The following is a 16,563-nucleotide window of genomic DNA, read 5'->3' on the forward strand; positions in this document are numbered from 1 at the left end:
AGTCCCACATCGGAGTCACAGGGTGGAGGGGTGACAGGGAGCAGGGTGGGGCCTCCCCCTTCCCCCACAGCCTTTGCCCCCCATCTCTGGCTCCCTGCCTGTCTGCGGATACCTAGCAATTGCAATAGATTCATTCCTATTATCTGGGCCTCAGTTTCCTTCCTCTAAGCCCATGGGCAAGAAAAGCTTTCTTAAATGCAAGTCCACCCCCAACGCACCCAGACTTTCTCAGGAAGGTGGAATCCAGGCTAGTAGGTGCCCTTTGCTGAAGCCTGACTCTAGTTTCTTTGTCCTGCTCTTTCCTACTTTGCTTCTTATGGTTCTTTTTACCCCTTGGGACCTTCTCAAATTCCTAAGTCCATTGTCTGGATGCCCCACACGTATGCCTGGGGGACCTGGCCTAGGCTCCTTGCAGTAGAAGTGGTGTCTACCCCCAGCTGTGCAGGGATGCCTCTGGGCCAGGCATCCCCCACTTTTGGAGCAGGAAAGAGGCTGCGAGCCCCTCGGCAAGTGCCCTCCTGCCGGGTCCTGAGTTTCCTCTGCACGGTGTGGGGGTGGAGAGTGAGGGGTGGATGTGGGTGTTGGACAGCTAGTCTCTAGGGCCACTCCAGCTCCGAAGCCTCTCAAGGGGTCCTCCTCTTGGGCCTTGGGGTGATCCCTCTCCTGCTGCCCAGACCTGGGCAGTCAGTGTGGAACAGGAGGTGAGACGTGGCTCAAGGAAGGTGGCCAAAGGACTGAGTGGGCTGGGGCTGGGGACTGCAGAGTTCTTTTAGGTGCTGTGTGAGCAGCCCTGGAAACGCTCCAAATTTGAGTCTGTCCGCCCGAAATGCCGCTCTTTGCCAGTTAGCCACACACTTGCCATCTAATATAGGTACTGCTCCTTCTAAAGGCATTCAGAGTTACTTCCAGCCTGTGGTAGACGCTCCATAAATGCATCCTGGATGCATTTGAACAGTTTGGAGTAAAAGGAACACGTTTCAAAGGTCCACGAGAGACCTCCTTAAGGGAGAGGTGGGAAACATGAAAAACGAGCGTGTTACTTGTGTGCAGTGGATGCTTTTGAAGCGCTCGGGGAGTGTGCTGTCCTCCGTGCCAACCCCTCCCACCTCCTTAAGCTTCTTCACACAGTGGATTCCCCACAGCCCTGCGAGGAGTACCTGCCAGGCGCAGGGAGACTGCCTCACCGCCTCAGCAACTGCCCCCGCCGGCTTCAGCATGGAATCAGTCGAGTGCTGTTAATTCAGAGCTGACATTCTTTCACCAAGTGCTTGTTGATTCATTCCCATTCTTCCAAATTGGGTCCCTTCCCCAGGTTCATCCCCTGACCCCCCCACATCTGTCACCTGGTTATTATAATGGCTTCCTCTAGTCCCCTGGGGGTTGGGGTGAGGAGGGAGCAGGGCCTATATGTGGGGAGACACACACAAAGGAAAACTCCAGGTGGCTTTTGAGGCTCTGTTTTAGAATGGGCTGGGTGATGGGGGTGGGGAGAGCCCTGGTCAGCTGAGACAGGGAGGCGGTCTGCCTGGGGGATGCTCCGTGTAGAAGCGGCACCCCGTCAGAGCCTTGCATTATGCGTAGGGATCCAGGGGGCAGAGATAGGAAGGTAGGAAAGAAAGCTGAATTTGATGAACGTGGGGTCAGCGTGGAACGGGCGCAGGGGTCAACTCCCAGAGGGCCTCACAGGCCAGGAGAATGGGGGACCTAGCTCTGCAGGCAGAAGGAAGCCAGGGGAGGCTTGGAGCTGTGGGTATGGAGAACCTCTCAGAGGCTGAGACTGAGGTGGGGAGGCCCATGAGGGGCCTATGGTAGCAGTCCAGTGAGGTTGAATCAGCTTAGCAGACACATACCAGGATCGGCTGTGGGCTAGGCTTTGTTCTGGATGCTAGAGACATTGAGCTCACAGCCCAGAAGGAAGCGGTCAGAGAAACCACAGGGTGGTAAGAGCTGTGGCAGAGGGAAGCCCAGGGCACCTGAGAGCACTGGGAGGCACCTGATGTACTGGGGATGCAGGGAAGGCTTCCTGGAGGAGGTGATGTTGGAGGTGAATGGGGAGCCAGCGTGAGGGGTGATGAGGCCTGTGGTGGGTGGGGACGGCCTGGTCCTAGAAATCAATCAGCTGGCAGGGCAGGTCAGGTGTGGGCTGCTGGCGTCGCCGCAGATTTGGAGGGAAGATGGTGCATCTGGTTTAGGATGTGCTGAAGGTGAGGTTTTGGTGGACATCCTGGTGGAGACACCCAGGCGGCTGGACCATGGGTCTGGACTCTGTGGAGTCCAAGAGCGAGGCCTGAGTTCAGCCGATGAGGGTATTGTCTGCCTGGACCCGGGTCTCACCGTGGGGTTAGGGAGCGAACTGGGGAGACCGGAGCCCTAACTTGTCCTGTGCTCTGCCCGTGCCAGGTGCCTTCGCCAAGGTGAAGGAGAGCCAGCGCATGAGTGACGAGGGCCGCATGGCACAGGACGAGGCAGATGGCATTCGCAGGCGCTGCCGCGTGGTGGGCTTCGCCCTGCAGGCTGAGATGAACCACTTCCACCAGCGCCGCGAGCTCGACTTCAAGCACATGATGCAGAACTACCTGCGCCAGCAGATCCTCTTCTACCAGCGGGTAGGCCAGCAGCTGGAGAAGACGCTGCACATGTATGACAGCCTCTGACCACGTGTCCCTGGTCCTCTCCCCGCCCCTGGGGCCTGGTGGCTGCGATGCATGCTGCCCTCCAGACCTTCCCACACCAGCAGTGCCTGGCTGGTCAGGGGTGGGCTTTGGAGGAGTCATGGATATCCCTGGGGAAGTCCCCCACCCCTTAGAGATAGGGGCACAGCAGGGGTGAGGATGGGGCCAGAAGCCCTCCAGGCCAAGGCCTGGGCTGCTGGTCAGTCACTTGAGGTCAGGCCAGGGTCTTAGCCTCCCCTAGAGCCTATAGCGCTCGCTCACCTGGCCACCATCCCCTCGTTCATTCAGCAGACGCGCAGGCCTGCTGCGGCCCCGGGTCAGACACTGGGCATCCAGGGCTGCGACACGCCTGCTCTTGGGGAGTCCCCAGTTGAGGTGGGGGTCAGACCCAGAAACAGGCAGGGGCAGTACAGAAAGATTGATGGTAAATAGCTCGCAGAAGGGACCACTCGTTCTGCCAGTTAGGGATGACTCCATGGCATAGTGTCTTGAAGAATGACAAGGACCTGCTGGACAGTAAGTGGGGACAGTAGGTGGGGAGGGCATTCAGAGGAGAAGAACAGCATGGGCAAGGCTGTGGAGGCATGGAAAGACCCCGTCTTCTCTCCTCTACCTTTCCCAAGCAAGTTTTCTGTTTGTTTGTTTGTTTTTGCGGTACACGTGCCCCTCACTGCCGTGGCCTCTCCTGCCACGGAGCACAGGCCCCGGACGCGCAGGCCCAGCGGCCGCGGCTCACGGGCCTAGCCACTCCGCGGCACACGGGATCCTCCCGGACAGGGGCACGAACCCGCGCCCCCCGCATCGGCAGGCGGACTCCCAACCACTGCACCGCCAGGGAAGCCCCTCCCAAGCAAGTCTGGTGCACCCCTCAGTGGTGTCCCCTTGTGTGACAGAGGGGAGGGATCTGCCTTGCTCCCATGCCCCTGTCCCCGCCCCCCCCCCCCCGCCCACAGGAGGGGCTGCAGGCCAACTCCCTCCTGACTCCCCTTCACCAGCTGAGCTCCCTCACCCCTTGGTTAGGGGACCATGCAGCATCTTTGCCCTGGGCTCAAGGTGCTAAGACAAGCCTCGGATCCCAGGACCCTGGTGGCACCTTTCTGGAGGGGACACCCAGAAGTTACCGGGTATTTGAGTTCACCAGCAATAGCTCCCACACTCCAAGCAGGCTTGGGCCTCAGGCTCCCAGGGGCCAGCTTACCCACCACCCCAGGGATCCTCGGCCCACCTGCCCATAGCCAGCCTCACTGTGATGCCGGTTCAGGTCCTGGTGGGATTGTGCTGTCTCCCACCCATGTTTACATCCTCGAGGGGGCTCCCCCCACACCCCCAGGCCAGCGTGTGGTCCAGCAGTGGGTTGGGGGAACTGACAGGTGCCACTGCTGGCCCCCCCCCAGGAGGTCATGGCTGTTCCTGGCTGCTGCTGCTTCAATCTTCTTTCTTTCTTGTTTTCTTGATAAACCTTTTACAGTTAAGATAACAAAAATATGACTCCTTATTTGGATCCCAGCGGGGGATGAGGGGGTGGGGAAGGATACAGCCCTAATTGTCCCTGGGAGCGATTGGACCAGATTCTGAGGTCGTGATGGGCACAACATTTACCCCAGAACCTCAGAAGCTGGGGGGAGGACGGTGCTGGAGGCAGGAGCTAGCTGGGGACCTCTGGGTGGCCCTGGACCCCAGCTGGATGCATACCCTTCCCAGACCTCACTGTCCTCATCTCTCAAATGGGTGGAGTCTTGCCAGGGGTTTGGCTCTGCTGCTCTGTGATCTAGGACTGAAGGTCACGTGAGGAAGGGACAGTCTAATCGATAGGGGGTTCCTCTCCCCGGGAGGGCATGTCCCAGCCTTGCCCCCAGGAAAGCCCCAGTCCAGGGGAGGGGGTGGGTCTCAGAACCTGTGTCCTTCCCCAAGCCGTCCAGTCCAGGCTGCCCAGGCCTGCTGTGGCTGCCCAGTTGGAAACTGAGGTGGACCCCCCAGCCGTGCCCTTGGGGGTGTCCCAGGCAGGATGAACAGGAATCTGTTTGCACACGGGAAAGAGGAGGGCTGGGGGGCCGCGGTTCTCTTGGGGCAATGGGGACTTGGTGGAAGGAGGGCTGCTGGGGTCTGGACATCAGGGGAGGCTTTGGCCGGGCTGGGGGCAGGGGAGCTCATGGCAGTGAGGTAGAGTAAGGGGTGGCAGGTGCAGTGGGGAAGGGGCAGCAGAGGCTCCCTGTTCAGGGCAGAGAGTCCTCAGAGGAACTTCTGGAATGGGCCCCTGGCCCTGGGTCAAAATTAGGTCAGATTTGGGACTTTCTGTGGAATTTTCCTTTCTCTCCTCCCTGCCCTCCTTCGTTCATTTTCCATCCGAGGACCTTCCCACCCTTAACCTCTTCCCCACTCCAACCTCACTGCGGCCTTCTGCAGTGAGCGCTCTGACCATGGGCAGAGCGGTGGGGGTCTCCTTCCCAGGCCCAGTCAGCGCTGGGGCGGTGGGAATGCTCTTCTCAACACACGGTGCCTGGAAAGTCCCCTGTTCACTCTTCTTGCCCTGGGAATAGTATTGCCCTCTTGTGTCTCTTTCTTGAGCGGGGGGCCACCTCCCATGCCTTCCATCCTCCGGGTGAGAGGTTGGTCTGACGCTTTTCTCAGGAGGGGCTTGTGCCTAGGAAAAGCATCAGAACGTGAAGTCTGGGGATGGGCCAGTCCTCCTCCAGGCATCCTGAGGGCTCTAGGCAGGGACAGACATACATGTGATGGGAAGTGAGGACGTCACAGCCCTTCTCTCTGGTTTCTTTCTATCTCTGTGTGGGTTTGAGTGTTGGGGGAATTTGAGATTTGTCTGGGCTGGCCGGAGCCTCTTTCGGCAGGGGACTGGGGACCAGTGTGTGTGTGGGGGTATCCTGGTGGTGGCTGGGCCTGCGGGCTGGCCTCAGTCTCATGCCAGGCAGATGTTCCAGACTGAGCTGAGCCCAGCTGCCTCCAGTTTCCTCCCTGAGGCGGGTGGAAAACAAGGCTTCTCTTTCTGCCCTGGGCAACTACCAGGACCTGGAGCTGGGGGGTGGGGGACCTCTGATCCCCAGTCTTGGCCCAGCCCAGGAAAGGAGTCTGCTTTGTGGCCACATATGGGGGTTGGGGATGGAGGCAGCCCTCAGATTCTGCATCCTATTGCTTCCTGGACACAGGAGTGCCATGAACCACCATGCCACAGCTGTGCCACGGCTGTAGCAGAGCCAGGCCTGGTCACAGACGCAGTTGCCCAACCCAAAGCAGACAGAGCCATACAACCTGCGTGCGGCACACAGGTCACACCAGGCTCCACACTCACACACATATGCACGGTCATGTGCTTGCACAACTGCAGTCCCAGCCACAGTGCCACAGACTGTCACACCTTCACAGCCACGTCCACACTCGTCCACGCCCACATACATGTTGTCAGTCTCAGCCACGTCGTCACTCACAGCCATACCATGGTACTGTGCACGGTCATACACTCACGTAGCGACACACACACTCAGACACACGCGGCCGTGAAGTCACACATGCACATGGCCAATGTGTCACAGATGTAGATGCTCTTGGACTCCACCTGCAACGCCTCCTGGGGGAGCCAGCCGCGATCATCCCTCACCTGACACCACCAAGTTCAGTTCCTCATTGCAGAGACGGGAAACTTGGGGTTTAGGGAGCGGTGGCATTTGGCTGCATCACCCAGTGGGGCGTGGGTCTGCTCTAGGGTCAGAGCCCAATTCCCATCAGGCTCTGGCCTGGCCTTGCCCACCCCTGGGTCAGTCCCCAGGGCCAGACTGCCTCTGAAGGCCCCTGGCTGAACAAAGCTCAACAAAGCTCCAAGCATCTCCCATCTTCGGAGCCAGAGCTGAGGCTGCAGCATCAGAGAGCAGGAGCCAGAATGTGGTGGGCAGGGCTCAGGCCTGGGCGGGAGGAACATTCCTGCACCATCTCCTCCCCAAGCCTTCGAGGACTGGGCCCGCCCTGCCTGCCTGCCCGCTGACTCAGTCCTCCAGGAGCCAAGCCAGCTTGGCTCCCTCACCCACCCCCAACCCACCCCAATCTGCTTCCCCACCACTGCGGCTCTGGTACCTCCTTACGCTGTTTGGGGCAAGAGGAGATGGTGAGCCCTGGCGAAAAGACCATGAGGAAACATAAAAATTCACCTCCCCAGACATAGCTCAGAAGGGTCGATTGTGAAACCCCACTCCCGGGTTCAACAAAGCTTTTTTCCTTTGGTTTTGTTTTGTGAGTCAAATCCCGATGCAGTCCAGTCTGTTTAAAAAGCAGTGTCTCACACAGCTGCGGCCTCCTTGGTCCGCATGGCAGCCCTGGTAGGCATTATTATTCCATTTCACAGACAGAGAAACTGAGGCTTGGCCAGAGGGAGGATGGGAACTGCTTAGGATCACACAGTGGGGCCGAGGTGGGGCTGGACTTGAGCCCATTCTGGCTCATTCCCTAAAGTCACCTTGATTAACTCACGTAGGTCTGGAGGAAGAAGGGGTAGCAGATCTTCGCTCCAGAGTTGTGAAAGAATGGGAGGCTGGCAAACCAGCTGCTGAAATGTGCAGGGGCTTTGAGGGTCCGGTGAGTCCCGCCAGCCCCCCAGGGATGAAGAGGCTGAGGGCAGCATTGCACAGTGACGTCTGCAGTGACTCAGGGTCTCCGATTACAAATGAACATGTGCGAGGAACATCACTTCACTTTCCTGTAACTGACCTGACTTTCTCTTTTGCTTTCTCATTAACCCACCTGACAGAAAAGTAATCTGACATCAATTTGGGGACCTCTCCCTTCCCCAGGGAGGCATGTAAGTTTTGGGGATGGTACATTTGAAGATCCTACGCAGGCCCCTGGCACTTTGAATTTTAGAAGCTGAATTCCCTCATCCTATCACTCATGAAAATTTGCCGGCATTCCACATTAAAGGTCGTTCACATATACCTACTTGAGCTGGGTTCTGTTAATTACTTGACAATGTCTTGTAGATATTTAATTAAATTTTCTTCATTTTGATTTTTGTCTTTTCTTTCTTTTGCCTTTTGGTGTTCTGCTACTTTTTTTACCCCTTGGCTGCATTGTTGTGGGTTCTCGCAGGGCTCCTGGACCCTGGCACTGGGCCTGTGGTGCCCACCATGGTCCTAGGTTAGCATTGGACCCTTTGGTCATTTTCCCCTACCTCCTGCCTTCCCACCACCTGCTCCTTTGATCCCCACCCTTAAGCCTCTGTGGGTCTGGCCTTTTCTCAGTTTGGGGCACTCCAGATTCCCTCAATCGCCCCTGTGGGCCTCAGGGAACCTCAAGGGGCTGGCACAATCATTCCACAGCCTCCACCGCACGCTCAAGCACAAGGCGCTCTGGGAGGCTGCTTACCCTGTGTAACCCTGTGTCTCCTGAGGTCTGGTTCTACCTGGGAAGGGGTCCAAGTCTCCAATCCCCCTGGATCTCCAGCCTCGGGGGCTTCTACCTCCCCCAGTGCAAGTGGCACTGTGGTGGACACTGGATGGCCAGTATTGCACAACCACCCTGTATGCAAGAGATTATCAACATCATTTTGCAGGCCAGGAAATGGGGCCCAGTGAGGGACGCGTAGAGTAACCGAGCCGTTGTGAGTGGTACGCGGGCCTGGGCCACCCGTGTTGGGAGGCAAATGGCTGATGCCTGAGGTAGGAGCTGGAGGCTGGCCGGAGCCTGGAGGCACCTGGAGCCTCTTCCAGGCTGACCTTATTCCCTTTGTTGCCATTTTGGAAGCAGTGCTCTGAGTGGGGGTAGAATGAGGCTCCAGCAGACAGCCTTTGCTGCCCCCCAGACAGCAAAGCCCCTTTCCCTCCACCCTCAGAGGCAGGACCCGAGTGGCTGCGCCTGAGTGCAAATCCTCTCTACACCTACTTGTTTTAGGGATGTTTCTTAACTGTTCCATGCTTCCATTTCTCCATTTATAACAGGAGTTCCAGATGGCTGTTAGGAGGGTTATATGAGCACATAGCAAGTGCCCAGCAGGGAGTAGCTGGGATTACCAGCCTCTGAGCAGCACTTGAGAGAGGCAGGGCCAAGAATATTGTTACCCGACTAAATGAGTGAGAACACTGATTGGATGAGCCCTCTGAGGCCACACGGTGGGTGGATGTCAGGGCTGGGCCCGAGTGCGCAACAGCGACCGTGTGCTGCTCTGTGCTGGGCATTGGGCTAAGTACCTCCCATGAGTTACCTCACTGGTCACAACGGTCTGGAAGGTGAGAGCTACTGCCAATATTTTACAGCACGCGGAGACTCAGGGGCACTGAGTCACCTGTGTGAGATCGTGCAGCTGCTCAGTGGTAGGGCTGATCCTGCCTGGACACAGAGCTGTGCTGTTCCCGCTGCACCAGGCCACCCTTCCAAGGCTGGCAGGCTGGGCAGGGTGGGGGCAACCGTCCTGCTGTAGAGCGACTGCAGGAGTGCCGGGCATTGAGGGGAGTGGGGCAGTGGGGGTAGCTGGTGGGCATTGGGTGGAGGTGGCTGCGTGCCTTCAAGGCAGCAGGTGGAAGGGCAGAGGGCTTGGCCCATAGAGAGCATCGAGCAAATATGCGATGCTAATTTTCTGTAGGGCCTCAGGCTGGGGTGTGCGAGCAGGATCCGGCTGCGGTGGAGGCGGCTGGACAGATGAGGCCAAGGGCAGGGAGCTGGGGTCAGAGGCAGGATTCTGGGGAAGGAAGAGAGTGAGTCAGGAGCCTCCTTGTTCAAGGGGCCAATATGGGGGATGGGAGTGAGAGCTGGGAGGGAAATGCTAGGACTGGGGATCCTGCGAGTGCCGAGGCTGAGCTGGGGAGGGTGTGGGCTCTGGTCCTGGGGCTGCCACGTGGGGCAGGGTGGGGCAGGCCGAGGTGGGGCGATGTGTCTGTGCCTGTGCCTGGTGTCCCGGAGTGCGTGCATCCTCCTGTGTGTTCGCTGGGGGCCGGCCGGTGTGCGCTCCTGTGCTCGTGTGTAGGTCCCCACCGGGACGCTCTTTGCTTGCAGTCATCTGGCTGCACATGACTTTCCCCGTGTACCCGCCTGGAAAAGGCGACACCCCAGACCTCGAAGCTCTGGTCCTGCTTTGGAATCATGCTTAGCTCCTCTCTATCTCTCGCTCCATAGCCAGCTGTGAGCAAAGCCCTGTTAGCTCCTCAAAAGAGATCCCACATCTGACCTGTCTCACCATCTCACCGTGAGGCTCAAGACATCGCCACGCCTGCCTGGACTACTGCAGTAGTCTCCAAGCTTTCTTCTGCTCTCTCCCGTTCCCCGACGGTCTAACAGGAGCCAGAGTGATCTTTTAAGACCATATTCTAAATCAAATCATGTCTGTCCTGTGCTTTCAACCTCCAGGACACCCTGCCATTCTTAGGCCAGATTTCAAACTCCTACCTCAGCCCACGAGGGCCTCTGATCTCACTTTGGAACCCTGTTCCTTTAGGTCACAGAATTCCAGACCTACTGCTATTTCTTAATATGCCAAGCTTGTTGCACCTCAGGGCCTTTGCCTTTGTTGGTTCCCTCTGTCTGGAATGTTCTTCCGCCCAGATGTCTGTGCGGTGTGAACCTCAGTTAATTCAAGTCTTTTCTTAAAATGTCACCTCCTTGGAGAAGCCTTCCTTAACTTCTTAGTTCTTGTCTTCTGTCCCTTTACCCTGCCTTATTTTTCTTCATTTTACTTTCTATCAATTGCCAATTATATACGTGTATGTATTTAACTTTTTATTTTGGAGAGTTTCAAACATATACAAAAATAGAGAAGCTAATATAGCGGATCCCTGTGTGTCCACACCTCAGCTTCAACACTTACCAATCCTGGGCCAGTATCTTACTCCCCCATAACACTTGCTTCCAGGAAACTCTAGCACCACACAACCTCCTCTGCAAATACTTCAGTGCAAAAGTTAGATTTTAAATGTATCTGTTTGTTAGAGGGCAGCCTACCAGGGAGCTGGTGTTACTCTGTCTTGCCCGGTGCTCTATTCCCAGTGCTCAGCACGGTGCCTGGCTCATAGCCAGTGACCCGGGATGTCTACACGGCTGTGTCTCAGGTCTCTGGGGAGGGGGTGTGTGTGGGTTCTGGTTTGCACAGGTCGGCTGCTGTCAGGGAGTGAATCTGCACGTGCCTGTGTGCGTGGCCGCATGTGGCAGTCCCTTGAATATGCGTGTGTGTGTGCATACGTGTGTGTTGCCGCGGCAGCTGGTGGCTGAATGCATGCTTCCTCCCTGGAGTCATCTACCACACCGCCCAGGACCCAGTGACTCGCTCTGGGGAGCATTTCCCTCTTTCTCAGCAAGGCATGGGGTGTGAAAGGGTGGGAAGGGGATACGCATCAGACCCCGCCCCCCCCCACCCCCGCTCTGGAGGGCTGGGTTCCAGGCCAAGGTGGCCTGGAGAGCCCCTCCCTGTTCTCCACACACAGCAGAGCAGGAGGCTGTGCTGTTCCAGCAGGCAGAGCAGGCAGCCCCCTTCCTCCCTGACAGTGCAACCTGCCCTGTTGGGCATCAGCTGGGTGGGGTGTTGAGTAGGTATGTTTGAGGGGTAGTGGTATCCCATCCTGGCCAACTCCTAAGGCTCCTCGGGTGACTCCTGGGTAGTTGGGCAACTGAGGCCACTCAAACTGGGGGCAACTGGGTGCCAAGTTCTGGTCCAGGGCTCAGAGCCCCCCATTCCCCACCCCAGTTCTGCACTGTAAGGGGTTGAGCCTGGGAGGTGGGCAGTGGGAAGAAGTGCTTCCAGCCTAGCACCAGTTTACTCCTGGGGGCTGCTTCCACTCAGACCCGGCTTCCACAGGAGTGTCCCTCAGTCTGGTCCCCAGAGCCCTGTCTGCCCCAGGGTCCATCGCCTCCTCGCTCAGGCTTTGCATCATCTTCTTCCCTCCACAAGCTCTGCCTTAGCCTCAGCACTCCCTGTTCTTCAGGGCACAGCCTAGCCTCCTCTTCCAGGAGGCCCTGGAGCTCTGGACCCCCCTGAGTTCACCCCACCACCCTGCCCTCCTCCCCCCGGGCAGGCAGGTTCCAGTGGGCCTCCTCCCTCTTGGGTCCCTGGAGCCAAGCCTCTTCCAAGGTAGCCAGATGGTCGCTCCCTACAGCCTCAGGGAGGTCCTCTGAATCAGTGGGGCGGGGGTGAAGGGAGGAGGTCAGAGTGGGGCTGCTGGCTTCTCCTACCCAGAACTTGACCCCTTGCTGTACACCTCACTCTCCCTGCCCAAGCCAGCAAAGCAGAGTGTCTCCATGTCCCTCTTGCCACATGGGGGATGCTTGCATTTGGCCTTCCAGGAAGACTGAACATTTGTTCAGCACCTACTATGAGCCAGGCACCGTGATGCCTGTAATAAATTATAAAAATAACAATAACCCCAACTTTGAACATTTGTGAAGCACCTACACCATACCAGACCCACGCTAGGCTGTTCAGTAACAGCTGCTCTTACAACAGCAACTCGTCACAACGGTCAACGTTTACTGAGTGTTTACTATGTGCCTGGTGCTGTTCTAAGAGCTTTGCTATAGCAATGACCCTTTGAGAAGAAGCCTTGGTCAGTTGCTCTGCTTTTTTAAAAATAAATTCGTTTATTTATTTATTTTTGGCTGCGTTGGGTCTTCGTTGCTGCGCGCGGGCTTTCTCTAGTTGCGGCGATCCAGGGCTACTCTTTGTTGTTGTGCGCGGACTTATCATTGTGGTGACTTCTCTTGTTGCAGAGCATGGGCTGTAGGCGCGCGGGCTTCAGTAGTTGTGGCATGCTGGCTCAGTAGTTGTGGCGCATGGGCTTAGTTGCTCTGCAGCATGTGGGATCCTCTTGGACCGGGGCACGAACCCGTGTCCCCTGCATCGGCAGGCGGACTCTCAACCACTGTGCCACCAGGGAAGCCCCCAGTTGCTCTCTTTTGATAGGTCCTAACTCAGGCAGAGGAGTGGGCGCTGGCCTGGCCCTCTAGCTAGCCACATCCCATGGCTGCCAGTAGGGACAGGAAATGGGGCAGAAATGAAGAAGTGGGGCTCTAGGCAGAAAGCAGGCAGCCTGCTCCCCCAGGCCTGGCTCCATCCTCTCTAGGGTCAATTATCCCATCATGAGTTCAAACAGGTGGGTGGACTTGTACAAGTTCATTGGGCAGACGCAGTCACGGCCTCTGCCCTCCCTCCTTCAGTTCATGTGTTCTGTCGCCAGACTCTGAGGTTCTCAGGGCAGATCATGGGGCGCAAGGGCTAAGGTGCCGAGACCTGGAACCTTCTTGGAGTCCCCAGGCCCTGCCCCAGCCACCTGTCCAGGTGCCACCCCCACAAGGCAACCTTTTAGCAGGGCTGACTCAGAAAGGGCCCTTCCGGCCTGAGTCACCGCCTTCCAGGCGTGCCCAGGCTCTGCCAGCCTCGCCTACCTTCCTGCTTGCTCAACAGCCCTTTCCAACAGGCTCCGCCTTCCCCAACAAGACCCATCAGGGCTCCCCTTGCCGCTCTCTGGTTCTTGCAGGTCTCTGTCCTGGCCAATATGTCTGGCAGCCCTGGCCCACCTGCACTTGCCCCGATGCCTTTCTGGGTGCCAGGAATCCCACTGCTGAGAGACACATCCTTGGCATCTGGAGGGGTTCTGAGCCTCCAGGAGGCCCAGCTCTGCCAGTGAATGGCTGTGTGATGGTGGCAAGTCACTCCTCTAAGGTTGGGACTCCAAGTTGAGTGCAGGGGGTCCCGTGGGTAGGGGAGAGGGGGGCCACCCTTGGCCCTGCTCTACTCCTTGCCCACAGAGGCTGGGATCAGGTGGGTAAACCAGCTGGCACAGGGCGTTCTGAGAAGGGGCTGGAGAAGCAGGGAGAAGCTGAGTAGGAGGGGTTCCGGGTGGTCTCCCCGCTCCTGCCCTATTTAATCCACTTTGACTCTGTGGTGGGCTTCCACGTTTGATGTGGTCAAAATGTTCTGCCCATGAGGTTCGGAGCAGATAGACCCCAGGTGTCTGGATGGGAGGGAGCCATGGGTGGGCGTGGAGAGACAGAGAAGCGAGAAGGGACAGAGTCAAACAGGCTCCTTAGAAACTTAACGTCTGCCTGGGCTCTGGATGGGGGCCAGAGCAGCAGTAGGGAGCCTCGCCTGCCCTCCTGGGGGATGAGAGAAGCCGGGAAAGGAAGTCTGGGTGGGACTGGTGGTTAGAGACCTTCCAGGCCTGCGGGAAAGAAGGGGATACATTCTGGCAATAGGTGTTTCCCAGTCATCTCTCCATGCCTAGCACTGGGCTGGCTGGACACTGACCCAAGGGAGCACACAGCATTGAACTATGTTTTTTTATTTTATTTTACTTTTTTTTTTTTTTTTTTGCGGTACGCAGGCCTCTCACTGTTGTGGCCTCTCCCGTTGCGGAGCACAGGCTCTGGACGCGCAGGCTCAGCGGCCATGGCTCACGGGCCCAGCCGCTCCGCGGCATGTGGGATCTTCCCGGACCGGGGCACGAACCCATGTCCCCTGCATTGGCAGGCGGACTCTCAACCACTGCGCCACCAGGGAAGCCCTGAACTACGTTTACTACAAGGTGCAGAGGGCTGAGGCCTTCGCCAGGCTTTGGGGCCTCAGCAGCCTTGGAGGGGAGGGGAGTTGGGTGCCCCAAAGGCACTCCCAGTACCAGGGCAGCACATAGGCTGGGGGTCACAGCCAGCATTTGTTTTGGGGGGCAGAAGGGACAGCTTGGCAGCCTCCGTTCAGCCTTTCTTGCTCCCCACCCTCTGTAGGATAGAGAGCTCTGGGAGGCCCGTCTTCCCTTCTTGATCAGGCCTGGGCCGGACAGCAGCTTCTCCACTCCTCTGCTGCTGTTGCTCTGCCCTGGGGGAGACCCAATGCACTGACTAGTGACCTTGGCTGGACCCCTCCCTTAGTCCCTCCCTCTGCAGGCAGGGAGGGGCCTGGGAGGGAAAGACCAGCTGGATTGCAGAAGGCAGGGTGCAGGGAGCTGCTGCACTGTCCAGGGACCTGTCTTTGGGAGGTAAGGGTGGGAGTGGACAACTCCCTGCAGACCCTCCCCACTGGATCGGACCTGGCTGCCGGCCTCACCCTCCTCTGCTTCAAGGACTTAGACAAGGCCTCACCCTCCTCTGCTTCAAGGACTTAGACAACCCGTCTAATTTGGGCTTCAGGACTGACACTTGAGCCCTCTGTGAACTTACAAGGCATCAGAAGGAAGCCTTGGGTTTAGCTCTAGGCTCTGGGCTACCAGAGCTGGCAGTCGCCGTGTTGGGGACCCGGGGAGCTCTTCTAGCTCCCAGCTGAGGCTGCGTTTGGGTAGAAAATTCCTTCTTGGCCACTGGTTGATGTAACCAAGGGCTGCTCCTGTCTTTAGGGGCTCTTAGGACATCTGAAATGTGAAGCACAACCCACCAGTTATCCTGGTGGCCACAAGGGGCTCTCTGAGGAGTTGGCATGTTTTATGAGGACAGCAGCTATCAGTTAAACACTGTACCTCATTGCACTGAGAATGGAAATGTGAGCAGGAGGTAGGTTGGTCATGCTTGACGTTAGCCCCTGCTGCTCCTTCCACGGAAAGGCCCGACACTCTGTAAGGAGAGAAGGAAGCAGCCAGAGCCAGCTGCCCTCCTACTCTGGGCTTCCCCGCACCAGCGAGCTCATGCCGCTGGGTTAGGGCATACATGGTGTGGTAGTTACTCATTGGCATGTCTGGGCTTCTTCAGGAAGGGCCAGGTAAATTTCTATCTGCATCTCCCACAGCATTTTTGGCACCAAATGCCCTTGCCAAAAATGCCTGACTAATCCTAGCGGTAACTACCCAGGGATGGCATTAACTATGAGAGGACCCGGGATGGGACAGGGGCTGTAGAGAGAGGGGTCCAGCACGTCTGGCCTCCATCTTGGCTCCACTCACTTGCGGGGCTCCCTCACAGTGACATCATCCGTGTACCCCATCTCTCCAGCGAGCGCAGCGTGGCCTCCAAGTTCTGCAAACTCTGACTCCTCGGCCCCGGGCAATATGAGCTCCCCACTGCTGCCAACCCCAGGTGCTGCAGCACCCCTCGGAGGATAGCCTGGATGCTATGTATACCCCTAACACACCCAGTGGCAGCAGCATCAGGACCCAGTGACCAAAGGTGTGGTGCCCGGCCGGAGGAGCCCTCAGGAAGGGCAGCTGTGTTATGGTGGTTAGATGACTGACAGCGCTGCATGAACTCCCTGTGTTCCTCTTGGATAAGAGTAGGGACAGCTGCTCACACAGAGCCCCATGCTTGCGCCATGCCAAACTGCCCTGTGTCATAACTTCCTGTCTGCACACCCGTCCCTCCCACCAGACTGTGAGCCCCACGAGGGCAGGAATCGTGCCCAACTCCAATAAAAGCCACTGACAGCAAAAAAACCCCCAAAACCCAGGAGAACAGGAGACCCAAAGAGAGAATTCTGGGGGGGCTGCCCAGGTACCTCTATCCGTTTAAAATCTGGAATCTTCAGGGCCCAGAGGAAGATGCTAGCACCCCTGGCAGTTCCCACTGGTCAGGAGTGGTTGGTTGGGGCGGGGGCTAGGAGGAGGAGGAGGAGGAGGACCATTTCTCTTGCTTCCTATTGGAGGACAATGGTTCCAGCTCTATGGGTTCCACAGCTGCCACAGCAACTCCACTTAAAGGGCCAGCTCGTAGCATGAGGAGAGGGGCTCAAAAGGAACCCCACCTTTAGCACCCAAGAGGCTAAACCATTGAGGGTGGTGGGCAGGGTTTCCAAGCTGGGGACCTGGGAATCTGGGCTTCTCTGGCAACCCCTACTTTGTTCCCCACACCCCCTTCACCATCCTCCTTACCGTGGGGTCACTTCCCAGCTCTGCTGATGTCAACTTGGGTCTGGTGATGGGCAGGACATCCTGGCCCTTGGCCCAACGTGGCCAGCTCCTGGGACTGTGGGAAGGCCATAGGCAAGGAGCACTTAACT

At 57.6% G+C, this 16,563-nt stretch overlaps 1 protein-coding gene across 6 annotated transcripts in view; it reads left to right on the forward strand.

Annotated features, from left to right (window-relative positions):
* SNX33 (sorting nexin 33) overlaps positions 1–16,563 on the forward strand; it is a 40,720-nt gene that overhangs the window by 6,372 nt on the left and 17,785 nt on the right. For 3 of the 6 annotated variants that reach the window (XM_060154595.1, XM_060154605.1, XM_060154616.1), the window contains one exon: positions 2,401–3,615. In XM_060154595.1, coding sequence (XP_060010578.1) covers positions 2,401–2,654 — 254 coding nt within the window. In that variant the 3' untranslated portion in view covers positions 2,655–3,615. Of the gene's footprint in view, positions 1–2,400; positions 3,616–7,149; positions 7,671–16,563 lie in introns of those variants that run through there. The other 3 variants (XM_060154635.1, XM_060154644.1, XM_060154625.1) reach the window with 3 other exon arrangements.

Source organism: Lagenorhynchus albirostris, chromosome 1 (assembly GCF_949774975.1).
Source record: "Lagenorhynchus albirostris chromosome 1, mLagAlb1.1, whole genome shotgun sequence".
Classification (NCBI taxonomy): Eukaryota; Metazoa; Chordata; class Mammalia; order Artiodactyla; family Delphinidae; genus Lagenorhynchus; species Lagenorhynchus albirostris.